General features: G+C 35.0%; 1 protein-coding gene across 1 annotated transcript; it reads right to left on the reverse strand.

Annotated features, from left to right (window-relative positions):
• Positions 1 to 3,144: 3,144 nt before the first annotated feature.
• Positions 3,145 to 23,055, reverse strand: LOC128994551 (uncharacterized). The gene is made up of 4 exons (XM_054419178.1): positions 22,439 to 23,055; positions 5,925 to 6,299; positions 4,421 to 4,561; positions 3,145 to 3,311 (listed from the first exon to the last, which is right to left on the reverse strand). Exons 1-4 carry the CDS (start codon positions 23,037 to 23,039, stop codon positions 3,145 to 3,147), a joined length of 1,284 nt encoding a protein of 427 aa, XP_054275153.1. The 5' UTR covers positions 23,040 to 23,055.
• Between the last annotated feature and the right edge of the window lie 641 nt (positions 23,056 to 23,696).

Consider the following 23,696-nt stretch of genomic DNA (forward strand, 5'->3'; position numbering starts at 1 on the left):
TTTCATAATTTTGGCCGGGTTTACACTATGTAGCTAAACCTGCTACATAGCAGATTTGTTTAACATCTAGCAATGTTATATAACATTTGCTAGAAGTAGAAAAAGTAACTTTACAAAAGTGACATATAACACTGCTATATATATATATACTAAAATTGTGCTATCCATCGGGAGTCGGTAAATATCAAAAGAAATATGTGCTACACATCTAACATTGCCATATGTAGCAATGATTATTATTATTATTTTATGGTCAGCATTGGACCACTTGATATACTTGATATTATGTAGCAATGATATACATACATTTTTTGTCTAGTATCTGCTATATGTAGCATTTAGGGCACACAGTTCACAGTTGTAGCCTCCTAGGTGCGAACGGTTTTGCTCAGCGATCTTGGTTTACAATGGAATGACTGGAAACGGAAAGTGACAGTGCGTAGGATCCTGATGATATTATAAACTTAATTGAACTGTTCCGTAGACAACCGGCGTTGTGATCATACGTAAAACGTTTTTGAAGTTACCGTCGCCTTATTTAGCGTTTTAATTATGGATAGTCAGAGTATTCATAATCATTAAGGTCCCGTAATAAACCTGCTACACTGCACTTATTTCTCAAAGCAAGAAGCGGTCAAACCTAAAACTTGCTAAAATCTTCGCTCCCGTCTGTCTCTCTCTATCACATACACCAATCCAATATCACCACGATAGCTGCCACGAACAATGTCTCTTCAGCGTACATTTCGATACGGAATGCGAATGAGGTTGTGCTACATATAGCATATAGCACGAGCACCAGAATCACTAAAATTGTTTGTAAATTTTTCAGACAGCAAAAGTTATATAGCAGGTTTTGCTACATAGTGTAAATCCGGCTTTAAACTAAAGCAATGGACGCACCATAGATTTGCTATTAAGCATCAGCACTCATTTTGACGTATATTTTGAGCTATGCACAATCTGCCTCCCTGTACAATGTACATTACTTACGGGAGTTATATTTGTTTTTTCGAGATCGTTTGGCTCTTCTACCGAACCGATTTTCATAATTTTGGCCTCAAAGATATGCAAGCACATATTTGTCATCATTAATCTATCAAATGTATTACCCTACGAAAACAATGAAATTGGATTTTTTCAATTTGTACTTCAATTAAAAATGTATTCCAGCAGTTACATTATCCTACATGTTTTTATCTAAAAATCTTCAGTGAAATACCAGATTCCATTGAAATTATTGATTATTGAGATCGGACGTACCTAAAGCACACTGCTAAATCATAAACGACCCAAATTGTTAAAAAATGGAGTTATCTATCATCGATTTATAGTTCAAAAGATCTTGCTTGCAACCTCAAGAGTACCTCGGCTAATTGTTGACGTTGACGGGTTTCACCTAGCAAATCTTAAAAATCAAACTTTCATAATTATTTGAAAATCTACACGAATTGCTTTCTAATGACCCATTAGTTAATAAAATCGGTCCAGTAGAATTCTAGATTTAGTTGTACAAAGTTTTTAAAACTGAATTACAGTACTAGATTTAATTGAAAATCAATTAAGACAAATGGAAATTCGTTTAGTCTGCAGGTTTGCTGTGGCGGGGGTATTTTGTACTACGATCGTATTTCTAAATAGTGCCTATAACAACTATTATAACATTTTTCAGCATTAAATTTCCTATAATTTAATACCCAAAAAGTTATTTTTACGAATATTAATATTTTGACACTTTTTTTCAAGATGGCGGCCAAAAAACGTATTTTGCGCCACAGTACGGATGTATATTTTTAGTATGTTGATTAGAAGCATACTACCTACCATTCACAGCAAGAATAATTTCTGTTGCAATTAGTTCCACCTTAAGCTATATTTTCGGTTATTTCTACTGCACTACACTGTATAAAGCTGAAAAAATTTATTATTTTGAATTATTGCTTTTTATGTCAATTTTTTACTGAGATATGCTAAATCCGTTGATATTTTCATAAAAAACACATTCATTTGTGATCCTTGTTGCAGCAAACCTGTGTACTCAGCCCCAATGTTATTCGTATGGAGAATAATTAACATGTTATACATCGCTTAGTTGTTAACGTTGAGTGCTGATGACGGGAATTCCCGCTATTTCTTAAGATTGAAATAAATGCAAATTTCATGTTTAAACATGTCAACCACACTAATAATGTTAATGCATTTTTATAATACTTGGTAAGTGGTTTATGTTGTATTAAGACACACATAAAAATGCATTGGAAACTCCCTGAGTACGCAGGTTTGCTGCAACTGGGGAATTAATATATTTATATTCTGAACATGATTTCTTCTAAAAAAAAAAAACTGTAGCATTCTAATAGTTTATTGGCTCAATAGAAAATGTAACGAGTATAAATAAACTATCCTACCTTAACGTAAGAGCAAACTTCACATCTCCTGTGATTGGATAGGGAATGTAGTTTGAAGACTTCTGAAGATCCTCATTGATCAAACTAGACAAAAACTTAAACTGACTTTTGAAAGTCTGAAAAAATTCTCTCATCAGCTTCCAAATGATTGCTTCTTTATATTTTGAAATAGGCCAACCCTCTTCTGTTCGTTTTGTAACTATACTATGTGTGCTAAGTTTTGGAACACTCATCATTTCCAAAATTTCTTCAGCTTCTAGATCTTCAACTAAAAAATAACTGAATACTCTTTTCTTTAAACTCATCCATTACCATCACTACTTCAACTCGGTAGCAGTCAAGAAGCAACTGAACGATTGTGCAACAATCGCACCAGTGACAATGCCTGCAACGATTATTGCCGAGCGATAATCGTGCAACGATGGTAGTCCAACGACTGCAGTTCCAGCCGCACCAGTGACAATGCACCTTAGCGTTCCTTGTTCGCCGACCCTCGTTGTTCAGTCCGTACTTCTCACGGACTTGCCTAGGTGCCTAATCAATCTCCCATCAACTCAATGATCGATGAGACTGTATAATTCATTATCGAACATCATTGATATTTTTAACTATAGGTCGGCCGCTTAGAAAGCGACCTCCTCCAGCATTGGTTTAGCATTAAGGCCCGTTGTCCAAGAACGCGTCTGTTGCGTCTGACGCTGAGTAATAGACGCTAGCGATGGACGCTCAGTGACTGCTAAGCATTGATTTCAATGGGCCCGTTGTCCAAGGGAGCGTCTCTAGCGTCTGACGCTTGAGACGCTGAGCGTCTGACGCTGGGCACTGCTCCGGGAGCAGACGGGATCGCTGACGGCCAGCGTCTATTGCGTCTATTGCATTGTTGTTTCTGTGTTCTCCCATATACTCCATAATATACAGTATCTTAATGTAATGGCTATAGTCAAAGACATTTAGAATATGACCTAAAAAGATTGCAAGATAATGTTTTAGGGTTTTATTTTGTAGTGTTGAGTCTGCTGAGTGATATACTAAAGGTTGCCAAAAATCGGTCTATGGGAAACCCCTTAAAATCATTATAAAAAATGGTGGCTTTTCCCAACATTGGAAAAATAATAAAAAATGATTCCACGTGCATTTTTTATGCACATTTTCGAGATATTGACTTTAGATCACCACCAGTATTTATTAGGTGATTAGTACTTCATTCCGATAGGAAACACGTTTATGGCCGCCATCTTGGATCCGCCATATTGGATATACATATTGTTTTTATGTAATGATAGTTTTGTGACACATCATTTACAAAACTAGATTTTCATGCTAATTTCAATGCGGGAATCCGTTTTTATTTTTTTTTTCGTTTTAAAGATATTCAAACGAAAACTCTTCCCCATACATTTCTTATAGACGTTTCGTACTTTTATAATTTTTTTTTTAAATATCTCCAGTTCTTATTAACGCTTGCAGTTCGTTTCAACCTTAAAATATTCAGTAATGTAAGGGCTTCCATTTGAGTTATTGATAATTAAAATCAGACGAGTTAGAGACCCGCTACGAACAAAAACACAAAATTAAATCAAAGTTATAGTCTAAAATAATTAACCAAAGTATTGACTTTTATTTTAGCTATGGATTACATATTGGGAGTTATTTAGAATAGGAGATATCCGTATTTAAGTAAAGAAAAATTTCAAAATAATAATAAATTAGTGTTAAATTAAATTATTACAACTTAAACTTTAAAGGATTTAACGGAACTTAAACTGGTTCCATTAAAAGTAAAAAAAATCACTTAACAGACTCTTGTTTGCATTAAAGTGGTTTTTGATAAGTATTCTAAAAATATCCTTCCTTACTTCTCCTTTTGAAAACACTGTGGGTACACAATCGAGGTTCACTAAAGGTCCAGAGTTTCCTCGTTTTCTATCTCTTCGATGAATAGGATCTTCAACACTTGGCTCTTAACGCTAATAGTGAGAGCAAAATAAATTTTAACACAATCAGCAACCAACTGTTGAACTGAATAGACGCGTTCTTGGACAACGGGCCTCTAAGCGATAGACGCTCAGCGATCATCGCTCGGCGATCATCGCTCTGCGTCAGACGCAACAGACGCGCCTTGGACAACGCAGCTTTAGCGCGCAGGTCGTTTTCTAAGCGGCCGAACTATAGAGCCTATTAGCCTCTTATAAAAAATCTTTAGTCTCACATGATAGTTAATGTTATTTATTTCTTTCTCTTTCATCAGTTATAGTGTTTCTTATATTTTGCTTCTTGTCTTATTTATTTATATTATTCTTAATCACTCTTATTTATTGTTACTATTATTTATTGTTGTTGTTATTTGCTAATTAATATTTATTACTATTTGTAGCCCTTGAATGTTTCAATATAGGCTATATTTAATTTAGAACTCATAGCATGTTCTTTATTGTGTATGAATTACGACAGTGCTGCAATGTAAATGGAATTTGTATTCTGTTCTTTAGCATGCAAAATAAATAAACAAATAGAAAAATATGTATATCAAGACAAATTATTAATTTGGAACTCTAGTTATCCTATTACAAAACTATAAAATTTATAGGTTTTATCTGTAAATTATCTTCGATTTCAGTTTTGCTACGTTTAATAGCGTAAAACCAATTTCTCTTCGGTGGACAAACCCCTCTACATTTCTTAATAAACAAATAAAACATTCTTAACATTCTGCATTCTTAACAAATATTTGATAGACGGGCAAGTGCGGGCACGGAACTGCCACATGACTTATTTTACTGGTCTCAACGGTATATCAAGGCCGGAACATTGAGGATATAATGTATTTATGGGACGGAGAAAAGGGTGCAAGGGACAGACCACGGGGTTTTCTATTTTTTAACTCACAAGGCCGGGACTACAATTAGGGTAGGGAGGGCACTGGTATTATAGAATTTTCCATATAGGGAATAAGCTATTTATTACCAATATTGCCATAGCTTTCATGGTAAGACGTGGACCTGGGGCCAGAGGCCAAAACACCATCCATTCAGATTCATTTATGTATATACAGTAAGTTGAAGTAAAATTAGTTGTAAGGCCAACAGATCTGATTTACAGTATCTAATATAATGAAATACGATTATATACGATTTACCAACAAATGACACAAGAGGACTAGCAGAGTTTGGCGATTGATAGAAAGAAAGAATAATAAATAAATATGATTATAAAATAATAAAGGTAATAAAACTAGGGTGTATGTATCCGTTTTAACCTACCTTTTAGGCTTTCCTAGGGTTTAGAGAGAATGTATAGGAAAACTGCTAATCTTACCATAGTTATACAATGACTTATTCACTTGATAATCAAGTGGGCCTGAAAATGTATGACAAGACTTTAAAATTCAACAGTTTATTAAACACATTTTGATTCGCAATAAATAAATAAATAATCTAACAACAGAGTTTCCTAATCTAATAACACAGACTTGAATGTTGGAACTGTGAGGTCATCTGTAGCCTCCATAGACTATACCATGAGTGTCAAAGCTGCGATCGCCACCCCCACCTGAGGACCAACCCCCTCCCCCACCACCCCCACCTGAAGACCAGCCTCCCCCACCACCACTACCCGAGGACGGCCAGCCTCCCCCTCCCCCACTGCCTGACGACGACCACCCTGAAGATCCTCCCTTGCTCATCATCATCTTCAGCTTCTTCAGGATCATAATCTTTGAGATGGTCAGTGCCATTGTAGAGAAAATGAGAGCCTTGATGGCTGCCAGACTGCTGATGCCCATGATCAGAGGGCCCAGCATGGCTGCCTTCCCCATCATCATCATACAGCCCATCATCATCATCTTCTTCATCCCTTTCATCTTGCCTCCTCCTTTCTTTTTCTTATTGCGACCTGTGAAAAACAATTATTTAGTCAAACAAAGATTTTTACTAAACAGTTATACTCTAATTAATGTTTGCCATATTTATTGTGATTAGCTGGTTAGCATATCAATCGTAATTTTAAACGGAGATATGCGCTTACCATACTTTTGCGGTCATCCATTGAATTGCCTACAAAGTTTTACATAATGATGCTAGATAATTTTTATTAAATATTATTCCATACAAAGTTATGTGGTTGTACAGAGTTAAATGAATTAAAAGTGGGTATACTCTCTATTAAATCTTAACAAAAACATATAGGTCGAGCTTACTCTACTAGCCACAGAAAACTTGCAGACTAAGTGAATTTCCGCCTTGTTGGATTTCCACTCAAATATTTCCTTAAAACAGTTATATTAAAAATTTAGTTTTATGAGCAGAGCACTTAGGTTTGGTGTAACAGAAAGTAGTAACATGTATTTCTCTTTAAATGTTAACGAAGTGTTAGCCCGTCCTACGTACGGGAATTCAGTAGTCAGTTAAAACCGTGTACAATTCAGATCAGCTAGTTTACACATATAAAGACAAAGTTTCTTGCAGTTTTAATGTGAAAAATCATCTTGTAAACAAATGTTGTGTGACCAAATATGTTTTTATGCCATCATAGGCCTATACGATATGTATTTTAAATCCGATAATTTTACAATAAAACAGCAAAATTCCGCAATTTTTACGATGTGAAAAGCGTTGAAGTGAGATTTGCAGCCGATTCGCACACTGATTATAAGTAGCCTACAGTAGAGAGAGTAATAGTCAATTGAGAAATGTATAGACCTAGTCAACGATACCACCTTTCATAGCATACCTGCCTCTTCCATAATTATTATCACCACAATACAACTACTATACACAATTTCCAGTAGGTCTGAATAGAAACGACCTAAAATAAAACGATAGTATCCAATACAATTCACAGTACACATAATTTAACTTTGGTGTCCTAACATCAAAACTAATCGTCACACCTATCCTTTATATCAATTTCACTGCATTAATTGCTAAATAAATAAGCGTTAACAAAGAAAGGTAAAAACAATAACAGTTTGTTTTGAAACAGCTGTTTGGTTCAAATAACATTCATTTGAAAAAAAGAACTGGTCACATGTAACAGGAATATAAAAAGTAAACACGCTAGTAAAGCTAATTACGTAATTTTCAATGTTTATTATCCATACCGTTATCAGTTCTATCCTTGATAATTACCCACCCTCATTGAATAAACGTACATCGTAATTTCCCATATTAGTTAATTTAAACTACAATATATTCATAGTTGAAATAAAAGTGAAATTTTCACGTTTGGGGGCGCTGATATAGGCACCCCCAAACGTAACCACAACTAAACACTATTTCATAAAAGAATGGTTTGTCTAATTGCTGTATCCTAGGTCAATGTTGACGTTGTGTTCAATCTATGTCATCCATCTGTTTATCTTTGTATAAAACCCGGCTGAGGTTGTGGTGGTAATTTAAAATCGTGATTCCCTCCCTAAAAAAATCGTGGTACACTCCCTCAGACAACTTCAATATACCAGGATACAGTTTGTTGCGCTCTGATCGCCACCACATTTCTGGCTTATTTGAGGAGGAGGAAGCCGGTGGGGGCATTGCTTTATACATCAGGGAAGGAATTATGTATGACCAACATATTTTTCCAGCCAACCTTCCACCTGGTATAGAAACACTTTCTGTTGTCCTCAGGCTAAAAAGCCAGAGACTGGGTCTGTGTGTAGTATACAGGCCTCCCAATGTACGATACACTAACCTTGATTCTTTGTTTCACTCCCTATTTGTTGACTTAGCAGTTGAAGTCGACTCTGTGATCTGTCTGGGTGACACAAACGTTGATCTTATGTCAAAAACAAGTAGTGATTCTAAATATTTATGCCGACTCTTGAGAGAATCAAATACAATCCAGTTAATAAACGAGCCTACGAGGGTGACAGCAACTTCAGCCACCTTGTTAGACCACATATTCGTGGACAGGTCGGTTGAAGTCAAGAGGATCGGCGTTATAAATGCACCTAGCATATTAGATCACAGAGGGAAGTCAATTACGGACCACAAGCTTATTTTTTGTGAATTGATCCTAAGAAAAGAACAAAAGAAACCAAAGATGATCAGATATAGGGATTTTTCAAAATTCAATGTTGACCAAGCGGTAAGAGAACTTTCTGAAATAGATTGGAAAAAGATAACGATCTTACAAGGAGTAAATAATATTGAAAATGCATTGACCAATGAAATTAGAAAAGTATATGATAACCACGCACCTATAGTGTGTAAAAGGGTAACCAAGAAAGTAGCTCCGTGGAGAAATGATATAATTAAGAAACTGACGAGGGAAAAAAATAAATTAAGGAATAGATATTGGAAGTCAAGAAGTGATCCTGATTGGCATAAGTATAAGGAAATAAGAAACAGATTGAATTCAATGGTCTGGCATGCGAAAAAAAGGTTTTTTACCAACAAACTGTCGACAACAAACAACAGCAAAGATTTCTGGAAATGTATAAAGAATTGCGAAGTTTATAAGAACAATTGTATAGAAACTATTGACGGTTTTGAAGCTAATGACATTAATGAATATTTTACAAAAATGGGGTCTGGTATCAAGGCTGATGAAGAAATTATTAAATTTTATATGACTAATAAACAAGATGAAACAAGAAGCGAATGTCGATTTAGTGCTGTCACCGAAGCAACTGTAAAAGTAGTGATGAATCAAATAAAGTCTAAAGCTGTAGGCAGTGATGAGATATCAATAGACATGTTAAAAGCTGTGAGTCCGTTTGCTATTGAAGCAATCACACATCTTGTAAATGAGTCACTCATCAGTGGAGTATTCCCGAATGCATGGAAGCAAAGTATTGTCAGGCCATTGCCAAAAACAGCTGCACCAACTAAGGTAGAAGATCTTAGACCAATATCAATACTTCCAGCAATATCTAAAATATTAGAGAAAATAGTGATTGACCAGATATCCCAATTTATGAATGACAATAGGCTGCTACCTAAACTACAGTCAGGTTTTAGAAAAAACCACAGCACATGTACAGCTTTGACCAATTTATTCTGTGACATGATTGATGCCAAGGACAAAGGGAAACATAGCTCACTTGTCATGCTTGATTACTCCAAAGCATTTGATTCTATGGACCATAGTATGCTGATTGCAAAAATGAAATATATGGGTTTTAGTGATAGAATCACTACCTGGATTCGCTCTTACCTTATCGACCGAATGCAGGTTACCAGATTGGGTAGTGAAACATCGTATCCCCTCGTCAAAAAACGGGGCGTTCCTCAAGGTAGCTGTTTGGGGCCTGTACTTTACACGCTTTACACAGCTGACTTTCCCAGCTGTGTAAAACATTGTACTGCACACTTGTATGCAGATGATTCCCAGTTGCACTTGTCTTATGAGCCTGGTTACATGAGTGAGGCCATCGACAAGATCAACACTGATCTGGAGAACATCTCCAAATGGTCTAGCATTAATGGGCTTAGGCTAAATCCAGACAAGTGCACTGTACTTCATACTGCCCCTGTGAACCTAGTACAGACACTGAGAGATAATGGCTTGAGCATCAATCTTGATGGCAGGAGTCTGGCAGTCTGTGACAAAGCCAAAACTCTTGGCGTCATTATTGACAGAAATTTGAATTTTAAAGATCACATCACGCATGTCTCCCAACGAGCAATAGGAAGACTGAGAGGTCTGTACAGGTTCAGAGGTATGCTGCCTGAGGCTGCAAAGCTTCAACTCATGCAGTCACTGATATTGTCAGTAGTCTACTACTGCTTCCCTGCATATGGCAATAGTATCACTAAGGAAGACATGTGCAGAATACAGCGAATTCAAAGCTCAGCAATCAGATTTGTATTCTGCCTTAAAAAATTTGATCATGTTTCCCCTTTCCGTGAAGCAGCCGGGATGTTGCCCATGGAAGCCATGTGCAGGTTTTTGACGTGCTGCATGACTCACAGGGTACTGACTCTCCGTGAGCCCGACTATCTTTGCGAGAGGCTTTCTGTCCGGGATGAGGTCATACAACGTAGGACACGTCATGGTGGGAGGCTTCACTTTCCAAGGGTCACCTTGGAATTAGGAAGGAAAAGTTTCTCATATTTCGGACCCACATTGTACAACGGACTACCCGAGAGCCTAAAAACCGTTGCATCCAACAATACCTTTAAGATTAAGATTAAAAAGTTTTTAAAAGATATGAATGTTTAGTTGTAAGTGCAATAGGTTAATGACAAAAGTTGTTCTGAAAAACTGACATGTATCAGAGAAACGCTGGCTAATAAAGACGTTTTTATTTATTTATTTATTCCTGATTATTCTTGATCTTTTTTTATGACATCAATATTTCCGGGCCTAATCCAAACAAAGTTAAAGCAGACAAACATTAATTGTAAACAAAAAGCTACCGTGAAGAATTAAAACGTGTAAACATTGTTATTTTTCTAATTTTTTTCCTTGAAAAGTGTAGCAGTAAAATAATTTGAATTTATCCTTTTTTATTAAGACTCGTGTACAGAGCCTCGATTTGTACTGTGGTTTAATTAATTTTGGTTAAAACTGTGGTCTAATTATCTCTACTAATCTTACTTATTTCCTATAATCAATGACAAAATAAGAGTAAATAAAATAACCTCATAGTTCCATAGTTTATATTTAACCAGCTGTTAGTTAAAACAAATTATATTGCTCTAAAACAAATCGAAGATTATAAAGATTGCTTTAAAAAATAATTTGAACATCCTAGTATTTTACTATGTATATCTAATTAATCTGTCATCCTCTTACAGAAGAATTGAACGTATCAATGATTAGCATTTTACACATAGTATAAATAAGTCAACCCTAAGTATGTCTTTACATTTTTATCCAAATGCTGAATTTGTGACACAAAAGCTGAATGTTTACAGCTGTTATGTCAAGCAAATGATTTTATGCCAAAAGCTAGTTTAGAATCTTAGCGTCGGCTGCTAGACTTTTTTAAAAATAAAACTTAATTTCTAAAAAACTGGGACCCTAAACTAAAATTATGGCTTCGACATTCCCTAGTTCTCAAAATTATCTTTCTTTCAACACAAAAATCATGAAAATCCGTCCGGTGGTTGATTCAGAATCGTGAAATAAAAAAACACTGTTTCGTTTTAATATTATAGATAGAAGATATGAAATAATATTCATACTAATCTGTATAATTAATACGCTACATGCAACTTTGTCGGTTGGAACTCCTTCACCATTTCTTAACCGATTTTATCCATTGACATCTCATTGGAAAGAGCGTGTCGCGTAGATTTGCAAACTGGCCTTAGATTTTTGAAAAAGTCCATTGGGCTCTGCCCCAGTGGCTTTGAAAGTTCCCATGTTATCCTTATGAAGAACATAATTAATTGTTTACATTTTGATCAGCTTTGTATAGTTTAATTCTAGTAATCGTGTTGCTGTTATTTATTTTTCAATTCAACGAAACGCATTGAGTACATTTACTGATTTTGTTGGAATTAAATATTTACGGGCACTGTATTTCTTGAGCAATCATTGAAAGAACCGACTTTTTAACCATGGAAACACAGGAAAGTCATAAAACGCCACCAAGTAGAAGAAATAGAGATAAAAAACCATTTACTATCGTTATCATCCGATATAATGAAGAACACCTACAATATGAAGATTCCCACAAACAATGAACAATCATGTTAGCTTAAGTGTTACTATTTTGTAGGAAACACGGACTTAACTTTATGATGATTGGCAAAGGAAAACACTCTAATGCTGAATTAAACTGGTACGGCAAGGACATTAAATATATGTTTTCATTAAAGTCAAGTGATTTTAAAATAATTTGACTTCATCCAAGAAACCTTCAAAAAACTTTCACTGAAGGATTTGTATTATTCACATTTACGGGAAACAAAAAACCATCTGAACAACATTAGGCCTTTCAATTCTGATTTTTTTTTAGGTAAATATAACTTACGTTATAACAGTAACTAGACAAATTAATGCCAATTGGAGCAACAAAAAATGTGACAGAGAGGTGTTATGCAGAAAATCAGGCAGTTCTTAAGTAATGTAAACAAAATGCTATCGCCATAAAAAATGACTGAAATTTGTAAAAGGACTGGCGACAACGGGTAGTACGATGCAGAATACATTATCATTGACGAAAATCAACATGGACAACCTAATGCGGCTATAAGTGGAAAAGATTTGTAGAATAGGGAGCGTTTCATAAACTCCAAATTTCACAAACTCCAACGCTTAAAATATTAAATGAACAGCGTGTTTCATAATGTCCAAATTTCATAAGCTCCAAAACTATAACATTCAAATAATCACTAGTTCACAATGTCCAAGTTTCACAAACTCCAACGTTTAAATATTAAATAAACAGAGCGGTTCATAACATCCAAATTTCATAAGCTCCAAATCTATAACATTCAAGTAATCACTGTTTCACAATGTCCAAGTTTCACAAACTCCAACGTTAAGATACCAAATAAACAGTGCGGTTCATAATGTCCAAATTTCATAACCTCCAACGGAACAGTCTGGGCCAGAAGTCTCTACAGTGGTTGCCACAGTCAGATAGCAGGCACCGTTCGCCAGCGCTCAACTACTGATTATACGTGCATTTTAATGATTGAAGAACACTCAGCTGTGTGACTCAAATATGTGTTAGCACACAATGTGCAAATCAAATTTACATTTTTATATTTTTAATAGCTTTAATCATAGATAAAACATACTCCCTTAGTAGATTAGTCATCCTAATGGAACAGCTGAAGCCAATTTTATTGTTAGTTCTGTACGTCCAACTATAGAGGTTATGTTTTGTTTACAATTTGTTTCTTGTTATTGCAGTCATTTAAAACCTCGTTTAACCTAATAAAACGATATAATCATAAACAATAACTGGTCTCCTAGTTATATAACCAAATAGTAAAGCACAAATCATGAAAATAACCCTAAAATAATAGAAACAAAATGTTGTCCACACTAGCGATCAGTGTGGACGTACATGAACTAGACGCAAAAAACAAGCTTCAAAATTTACAATGGGATGAGGAGTCTACTTGTGTTGCTTAGTCTATGCTTTAATTCACTGAGTTTCTTAACTGTTCCGTCTCTCAATTAAAAAGCCACTACAAATATCGTTAGAGATTTTTTTTACCAATGAAAAATTTTAAAACATATAAATATATTTTATAAGTATATTTTCTAATAGCTGTTAAAATTTCATGATGATTACATCAGTAGTTTTTTTGTTATGGCACGGCAACCTCTGCAGTGACTTCTGGCAGAGACTGTACCGTTGGAGCTTATGAAACTTGGAGGTTATGAACCGCTCTGTTTATTTGATATTTAAACGTTGGAGTTTGTGAAATTTGGACATTGTGAATCGGTGATTATTTGAAAGTTATAGTTTTGGAGTTTATGAAATTTCGAGGTTATGAAACGCACTGTCGGCATGATTTAATATATTAACGTTGGAGTTTGTGAAATTTGGACATTGTGAAACTGTGCTTATTTGAAAGTTATAGTTTTGGAGTTTATGAAGTTTGGAGGTTATGAAACGCACTGTTTATTTAATATTTTAGACGTTGGAGTTTGAGAAATTTGGACATTATGAACCTCACCCGTAGAATATACTAAAAAACCAGATCAGCTTTTGAAAAATGATAAACTATTTACAAGAAATGTTGATTATATGGAACTGTTAGGTACGTATCTCAGTTGAGTCTTTTAAACTCATCGGAAATTATGACTTTTATTTGTTTTTAAATATGTTAGTTGTTTTAGCGAATTTCCCCTATAGGGAATAAGCTATTACCGTAGTAATCATGGTAAGACCTGGACCCGGGACCGATTTACTTTTTCGTTTTGAGGTCCCTAGAGACCAAAAACACCATCCGTTCAAATTAATATATATATATATATATTTATATTTATATATGTGTCCGTTAGCGCGATAACTCGAGCAAAAATCATCCGATGTTGATGAAATTTGGTACAAACGTGTAAACCGACGTTTATTCGAACGAGTTCGCCAACAGGCATGATCGGACTATAATGGGAATAGGGGTCTATGGGGGGTTTTATGGGGTAAAAATTGGTTGTTCCCATTTTTTACCCTAAAGACTTAAAATTTAGCAATTTCTTTCAAAACCATTTTGTAGAGCTTAAAAAAAATTTAGTATATTGAAGCATTATTATGCGCCAAATGGTTACTGAAAAAATTCCAAAAAACTGTAAATTTAAAATTCCCATGTTATTCTTATGGAGAATAAATAAACTGTTGTCGTTTTACCGGGCAAATAAAAACTTTTCAATGTAAAACCCCATCAAGTGACACCTCATTTTAAAGAGGTTACAAAAACTTAAAGAATGGTGAAAACCAGAGTTTGCTATCTCTTCTCTATCCAAAACGGTAGCCAATATTACCATTACGAACCAATTTAACCATTGATTTTCTACAACATAAGCAATGCTGAATTTCCAAAAAGCAAATACTGTAAAATAAAAGCAAGCTGTTATGTAAACAGTGACGATTACATGCATTGTTGTTTAAAGAATCAACACAACTTGGCCACTGTCGGTATAATAGGTAACTGCAAATCATCTGTCAAGATAGGTACTGTTTCAGGCAAGGTTTCTGTGTTTGGATGTTATTAGACACGATAAGAGCACAATGATCTTCTTCTGCAGATGAATAATCTGTTGGTTAAGAGAAATATAAGCCGAATTATAAATGTCACAGTCCAAGGGAATTGAAATGGATCTGGTCCGAACTTTTTTGTAGTATCAAGTGGGAGCATTTTTTATGTGACTACCTGGGTAAGTTACATAGCGTTTTTTAGGTTGCTAATAGGTGCGCTTTGTGAATATTTTTTAAGAAATAAATTAAATGTTTTTTTTGTTGGTGAATAGAACTAGTAAACATGAACAGCCCCTTTCGTTAGTCTAATAACATTCAAAGGTTCAAGTTATTATTTGTATACACTAAGCTTTCACTGAGCTGAATAAATACGTCGAAGTAACCTCTCTGAAAACTCTGCAGTAAATTGCAATTTTTCAGCCTAATGACTGTCTAAATCATGCACATATTATTTCTACATAAAAATTATAAAAAATGTAATCCAGTTGCGGTAAACCACTATTTATTTAACAAAATATGGACATGGCTCATATGGGCAATGTGCCCTTCTGCACTTGTATTTTATTACACAATAGAAAATGTTTCCAATGATTGAAAACATGTATGGCAATAATCTCATAAACATGATAATCTGTCTTGAATATTATGATAAAATATATGCAAAAGTGGTCAAAAAGGCAGACACCAACCCATACAATAGATATAGAAATAAGATTAATCAATAAGAAATAATTTTAAGAGTTACTGTAATATTAATATTTTCCACTGCTTTCGTAATGGAACGTTGTACTGCAAAATATGACATAATACAGAAAAAAATTATTTTTAAAATCAGAAAATAACATTGAAAATACTATTTTTTGACTCATTTAGTATCTCCCTATTAATATTTGTTGTTAAAAAACAATTTTAATATTAACAGCTGTTTCATTAAAAAGTAGTGAAAATAATCTATATGGCCATAATGTAAACGAATGTAGGGAGGGAACTTTAAAGGTCACTGGGGCAGAGCCCCAAGGGAATTCACTTAGTTTTTCTTTTGATGGCTCATCTACAGACCAAGACATTTCTTTAGACACCTCTACCAAGCTTCTACGCACAGCCGTTCTGTCAAATTAGTAGAGATAAAGTTTCAGATTAAAAATATAGACTAGTGTACCTGTTGATCGAGTTCGAGCAATTGCGAAGCATTACAGGCGACTCAAAGATTATGGAAATACTCACGATCTACACAACAGTTAGATATAATCGAAATCTTTTGTAAATATCTTATCTTTTTTCAAAAAGTTGATCTTGTTTTTTTTAGTGTTTTTAGTGTAAAAAAAACAACATAATTTCTATTTCTTTTACTTGGTTGTGTTCTATGCCTTTTTCTATGTTTCCATTGTTTGCAAATCGGTTATGATTGCTCAAGAAATGTAGCCACAGTGTTAATTCAGTTTTATTTTTAGCCTATATCAAATTGTCCAAGATTTCTCGCTCTTTTCCATTGTATTAATTACACCAACCCAAGTTTCGTCTACGGATGCAATATGCCAAAGAAGATCACCTACGTACAATCTCCAAGAAGTGGTAAAAAAGGCAGAAACCAACCCATACAATAGATATAAGTTAACTCCATAAGAAATAATTTTAAAAGTTACTGTGATATTAGGATTTTCCACTGATTTGGTAATAGAACATTATATTGCAAAACATGACACGATGCAGAAGAATAGTTATTTGTGCAACTAGTGAGAAAAGTGAGCAATTGACTCACTCGAGAGAAATCCTTACTCACGAGCCGTAGGCGAGTGAGGAATGGTTTCTCGAGTGAGGCAATTGTACTTTGAACTCGAGTTGCACATTATACTTTTCCTACAGTTACCATAAAACAAATAAATTTGTGAAGAAACATAACCTATTTTTACACAGAAGTGAACTTTTAATATAACATTTAATGTGAAGTGACAAATACAACAGTACAACAGCTGACCAGCTGATTTACAGCCAGTGCTGCCAACGTATTTCGCGCGTATACGACGTTGCCTGCATGTTACGCGTTCACTATTTCGTGCCTTCACGTAGCAAATCTGGAGTGAGACAAAGTAATTAGAGTGAGACAAAGTTAACATTGTCTCACTGATGAGCGAATTGGCCACTTTGCTTTCTCAAATCAGTGAGAGAACATGCACATTGTTAGGTAACTGTAGGAAAAATCAATTTTAAAATCAGAAAAATCCATTGCAAATACTGTACTTCATTTTGACAAATTCAATAAATCACAATTTAAATATTAACAGCAGTTGCATTAAAAAGTAGTGTAGAATCATAGATGAAGTAATATAATATTATATTATATTATAATATAATAATATATATTATATATTATATATTATTATATATTATATATTATTATTATAAAATATATATTATTATTATATATTATTATTTTTATATATTATATATTATTATATATTATATATTATAATTTTTTATTTGTTTTTAAATATGTTAGTTGTTTTAGCGAATTTCCCCTATAGGGAATAAGCTATTACCGTAGTAATCATGGTAAGACCTGGACCCGGGACCGATTTACTTTTTCGTTTTGAGGTCCCTAGAGACCAAAAACACCATCCGTTCAAATTAATATATATATATATATATATATTTATATTTATATTTATATATGTGTCCGTTAGCGCGATAACTCGAGCAAAAATCATCCGATGTTGATGAAATTTGGTACAAACGTGTAAACCGACGTTTATTCGAACGAGTTCGCCAACAGGCATGATCGGACTATAATGGGAATAGGGGTCTATGGGGGGTTTTATGGGGTAAAAATTGGTTGTTCCCATTTTTTACCCTAAAGACTTAAAATTTAGCAATTTCTTTCCAAACCATTTTGTAGAGCTTAAAAAAAAATTTAGTATATTGAAGCATTATCATGCGCCAAATGGTTACTGAAAAAATTCCAAAAAACTGTAAATTTAAAATTCCCATGTTATTCTTATGGAGAATAAATAAACTGTTGTCGTTTGCTTGTTTATGAACATATTTTGATCAAATTTGGAAAATGTATTTATTTCATACTAAAACTATTAACATTTTACAAAAGAAAACTTTTTACCCTCCCTGTTGCAGCAAAACTAATTACTCGTTAAACTAATGCTATTTAAATAGGGAATAAATGTGATATTTTTAAGGAGACATTTTAGTGTAAATCCAATCAGGCAAATGGAAATTCGCTTAGTCTGCAGGTTTGCTGCGGCGGGGGTATTTAAATACTGTAACTACTTTACTTCTTTGCAATTGCTCGATTTCGAGCAACATGTACACTAGTATTATAATAATGCGAAAGTTTGTGTGTTTGTTTGTTTGTGTGTTTGTTTGTTTGTTTGAAGTTCAATCACGCTTTTACTATTGGACAGATTGAGCTGAAATTTGGCATTATGATAGCTCACATTCCCGCAAGCCTACTCATCTCAAAAATCTTTTCGGGCTTCGCCCCAGTGGCTCTTTAGTTCCCCATGTTAACCTTATGAGTATTTATATTCAAAGGAATTAGAGAATTTAGTCAGCTGATTTAATATTGTTAAAAAGTTATAAGGCTTAGGCCTACCAACAGGGTGCAGCACTATTATTTTTCTTTGCATTTATGACAAAATATAATTTTAACTAAGCAGCAACAAAATGCTGTGATACACAATGAGAACTGTTAAAGTAGGATTGTTTACAGTTATGATTGTGTGTTTAATTTAATGAATAATTTGTAATACTAGGTGAAACCAGTCTAAATCGACGGTTACTTCAAAGGCTTGTTCATTTAACTGCGATAAATATAATACAATTTTGATAATTTGTAAATCGATGATAATATATTATATATTATAATATATAATATTATATTATATTAATTAAATTACTTCATCTATGGTAGAATTATGCATATGGTCGTAATGTAAACAAATCTGAAGAGGCAACTTTAAAGGCTTCTGGGGCGGAGCCCCAAGGGAATTTACCTCTTTCCTCTTTTGATGGCTCATCTACAGACCAAAACCTTTCTTTAGAAACCCCTACCAAGTTTCTACGCCCAGCCGTTCTCTCAAATTAGCTGTGACAAAACCCCCGTTTTCCTCCATAAGAATAACATGGGATGGGAATTTAAAGGCCATGGGGGCAGAGACCCAAGGGAATTCACCATGTTTCTCTTTTGATGGCTCATCTACAGACCAAGACCTTTCTTTAGAGACCCCTACCAAGTTTCTACGCCCAGCCGTTCTCTCAAATTAGCTGTGACAAAAACCCCGTTTTCCTCCATAAGAATAACATGGGATGGGAATTTAAAGGCCATGGGGGCAGAGCCCCATGGGAATTCACCATGTTTCTCTTTTGATGGCTCATCTACAGACCAAGACCTTTCTTTAGACACCTCTACCGAGTTTCTACGCCCAGCCGTTCTCTCAAAATAGCTGTGACAAAGAAAAACAGTTTCAAAATAATATATAGATTCCCCCATGTTAACCTTATGGGGGAAAACACAACTTTGATGGAAGATTCAGCCCAAACTAATAAAGATTTCAAAAAATGAGAACCACTTTGCACAACTACACATCAGAACAGAAGCCGACAATCGCCCTTTAACATTTATTTCAGACAAACGCGTGGAATGTACAGTAATGTAAAATCGAAAATTTTTACTGGAGTTGATTAACAATGTCCACCAGAACTACAAAGTTGGCCGGCCAACTCTGAGAGTAGAAACAGTGGTTTGTCGTGTGTAATCATTTATTTTTATTTTATTTTATCTGTTGACTAGCCAATGGGATTTTTAACGTTCCGAAAGGGAATCGACTGAGACGGTGGTGACGTCCTGTAATCCAGCTACTAGGAGGTCACGAATTGTGGATATTTATAGGCATTCACTGTGCATACGATACTCCCTGGTGTGGATTAAAGTCCGCTTTAGTGAGTAGTACGACTATCCGCAGTACTATCCTGATAATTAGACCAATTCATTAATACCAAGGAAAAAATGTGGTTCGGATTCCACTATAAACTGTAGGTCCCTTCGTTGACATTAGCTATATGGGCTATTAATTAACAGCTGTTTCTATGGAATGTATCGGCCTTAGTCACTACAAGATCGCGCCACTCATCTTACACTCAACTCAAGTGTAAATGTATTAAGAATATATAACAGCATCATTGATTCATATGCATAATTAAACCATAATGCGTGTTTAGTGTAGTGAAACTGCAATAGCTTAGGGCTGGGGTCTCCAAACCTTTTCACGTAAGGGCCACATTGAAGGCCAGCCGGGTTACGACTACCGGGGTGTTTTTGGGTTATCGATTAACCCCCAAGGGGAGAGAGGGGTACCGGGGTCCTCCCCCTATACCTTAAGGCTTACATAACATCTTTTAATATTGAGGAATAAATGTTGGTACAGTTTTGTATTATTTGCTTGCATTTTGTTAAGTTTTTGAATTATGGATATAAATTCTCTGAAAGTGTATGATCTTCGACATAAATTTGTTTGGTAATCTTGGACATCATAAACCCAAATGCGAGTGAAGGATAGAGTAAGTTTACAATAGATTATTTCCCCATATTTAAATATCAAAATTTTCAAAATAATCTTACTGGGGTTCAGAAGCCTATTTAAAACTTATAGTTATATGTCACACGTTTAGATATTGTTGCCTAATAAAAACACACAATTTATGGGATACGATGAAGATCTGAAGCAATCAAGAAAATAGTGTACTTGTGGTTACAGAAATGGAATTTGATATGTTTGTATGGAAGAAAAATAATAAAAAGCAATTAAATAAGGCACTCGAAAAGCCCGACAATGATAATCACGAAAGGGTTTATTTCAGCGAAGCAGTAATTCGTATTTTAAACATAAAAATAAAGGGACCGTAAACTTGATTCAGTAGTATAGTAAAATTAAGGGACCGTACACTTGATTCAGTAGTATAGTAAAATTAACTCACAGTTCACTTGTGATTGTATCTACAATGGAGATCAACGTTCAAACTCCAAAACCAAAAGATCTAAGCAATATTAAAATAATTAATAACAACTTTTATAAATAATACTGTTCAAAGTTAGAATGCAGTTGAAATCATCTTTATTTTCATCGCTTTCAATCTCCCCGTATTTAACTATTTTCAATGTAGGGTAACCTACGTTCAGAGTTCAGATACGTTTTTGTAGACCATAAATGTGCAATGAAGTTAATGAAAACTTGTCTGCCACAATATGAATGATTAAATGCAGTAAAACTAACAAAACAATCCAAACCATCCACGCATAAAATATTGTTCATCCACTTCAGTACATTTTAATTCAATCAATACAATAAACTCAATGCTGTGAGTGCAAAACTCAGTGCTATTGGTATCGAGACATCTTTAGTACAATGGTTCTGTAAATTACTTCACTATTTAATATATAAATCCAAAGTATATGTATTTTTATCTACATGTTTATTTCCGTTCAATTTATAATAAGTCATTTGTAAATTGAGTTGCTATCATCTAAGGAATTAACAGTAGTAAAACAAATAGGTTATGCTAAATGGTCTATGTTACCTGGCTTCGTCAAGTGATCCTGCTTCTGTAGTACACTACTATAGTTTCGGACTTAAAAAGTCCATCTTCAGGTTGAACAAAAACGTCAATAGGTCATCTAACCAATTTGGTTAGATTCGTCGTTAACTTAAAACACATACACGAATAAATAACGAATAAATCCTTTAATAATCTGGCCAGTGTAGTTAATCACGGGGGACACGTGTGGCGACGCCTGAAGATGAGTCGTTTTTTGTGTTTTTCGTGTTCGTGTATGTGTTTTAAGTGTAACGACGAATCAAACCAAATTGGTTAGATGACCTATCGACGTTTTTGTTCAACCTGAAGATGGACTTTTTAAGTCCGAAACTATAGTAGTGTACTACTGAAGCAGGATCACTTGACGAAGCCAGGTAACATAAACCATTTAGCTTAAGTTTAGTGATCCAGAGGCTACCTCACCATGAAAATAGGTTATATTTAGTTTATTCTCTTTTATACTCTATCGCTTAGCTCAGGCATTACTGGTGTGTATTGAAATATTATTCAAACACATAGGTAACATTGTTAAATTAACCATATAATATAATATAATATGAGTAGCATAACCCCTTTAATGGAAACTTGGGACATTATTGAAATAGACCTACTGGTACGTGATTAAACAATTTTCATTTAAGAATCCACTGTAAAAATATTATATTTTGGTAATATTTATCAGATTAAAAAAAAGCGCAATTACAATTAACCTAAGTACTTTTACTACATTCAGTTATATTGATATGACACAGTCTCACAATACCATATTAAATTTCCAGAGCTTTTTTTCGTTAGATTTATCTGTTACTGTTCGACTCACCCTCTTCCACCGAGTAGGTCTCGCCCACTCTGAAGTCCAGTACGGTGTTTGTGGCGGTAGAACGGCCAGTAGCTGCAGCTGTGGGGACCGTCACACGGATCACGTGGTCGTCGAAGAACTTGTCGATGGAGTCGTCTATCATTGCCCTCAGCGTGTGTTCATCATCGAGTCTACTGGAGATCACCGGTGGTCGGGACTCCTTGGCGGTGCGGACTACTGACAAGAAGTTGCCTATCAAGTTGAACTTGGCCATCCTACCCAATCGGTCCAGGAATACCAGTATCTTCCTCTGGAGGCAGGGAAACGACAGGTTGACCAAACAGTCGCTGTAGACTCCAGATAGTGCCGTGTTAGGATCTTCATCGATTTTTTCTAAAGCCGACGGTGGACTATCCAATTCGTTCGCGGCGTCTATACTCTTCAACCTGACAGAACTGAAAAACCTCTGCTGACGGTGTGTGTCGATCGCTTCTTTGGCGATGGCATTAGATGATGCTACAACAGAAGATTCAGATTTATCGCGAGTGTTATCCAAGATGGCGGACTCCGTTATCGCTATCGCGACCACCGTTATCACTGTTATCAGTATCGCGCTCGCCATGCTGATAGCGCGCCTGCTAGAGCATGTCTGGTGACGCGTGGGAGACGCCGGCAACGTTATATACGAGGCCGCGGTGGAGGGGGAGGGGAGGTGCTATAATACAACGCCTGCGTGTACGCATTTTGCTAACTTACTTTCCGCTTATGTTCAATTCACGATTAACTATATACATCCGCTACTTTCGTTAACTTGACACCATTGTTCCCCCATTTACTCTCGTTATTTGATTTTCGTGACCTGTCGACCGTCTCAAGTGCGATCGAAACGGGACAGAAGAAAGTCTGCGATGATTTGATAAATTGCTTTTATCAAAAGAAGGCCAGAACCTGCTGTATTCCTAATACGTGTTTGATAATGAACATTAATTGCTACAGGTATCCGTATTTTGTCAACAGTGTTATGTAATTAAACTTTGCAATACATTTACTGATAAATTCATGTCTCGTGAATGAAAAATATATATTAAAATAATAGTTACGGATATTGGTGAAAGTTTTCGTTTTCAAGTGAAAAATTACCTCAACAAACTTTGCCAAAAGACTTTTAGTGGAGTCAATTCTTCAGTACATGGGCAGTTCTCCTATCTGGAAACTCTCATGCCGTTGATTTCTGGATATATTAGGCTAAACTTATAGCTTAGGGTGGTTTCAAACATGG

The sequence above is a fragment of the Macrosteles quadrilineatus genome, unplaced genomic scaffold (genome assembly GCF_028750875.1).
Source record: "Macrosteles quadrilineatus isolate MER2022 unplaced genomic scaffold, UCM_ALF_1.0 Scaffold_1__1_contigs__length_201487025, whole genome shotgun sequence".
Taxonomy (NCBI): domain Eukaryota; kingdom Metazoa; phylum Arthropoda; class Insecta; order Hemiptera; family Cicadellidae; genus Macrosteles; species Macrosteles quadrilineatus.

What these genes read in the sequence shown, in the direction of transcription:
- LOC128994551 (XM_054419178.1), bottom strand. Translation starts at nt 23,039, where the DNA reads ATGGCGAGCGCGATACTGATAACAGTGATAACGGTGGTCGCGATAGCG. An exon ending in GACCTACTCGGTGGAAGAGG is followed by an intron (nt 6,300 to 22,438) that starts GTGAGTCGAACA and finishes TGTTTTTCACAG; the next exon opens with GTCGCAATAAGAAAAAGAAA. An exon ending in CGCGTCTATTCAGTTCAACA is followed by an intron (nt 3,312 to 4,420) that starts GTTGGTTGCTGA and finishes TATATTATGGAG; the next exon opens with TATATGGGAGAACACAGAAA.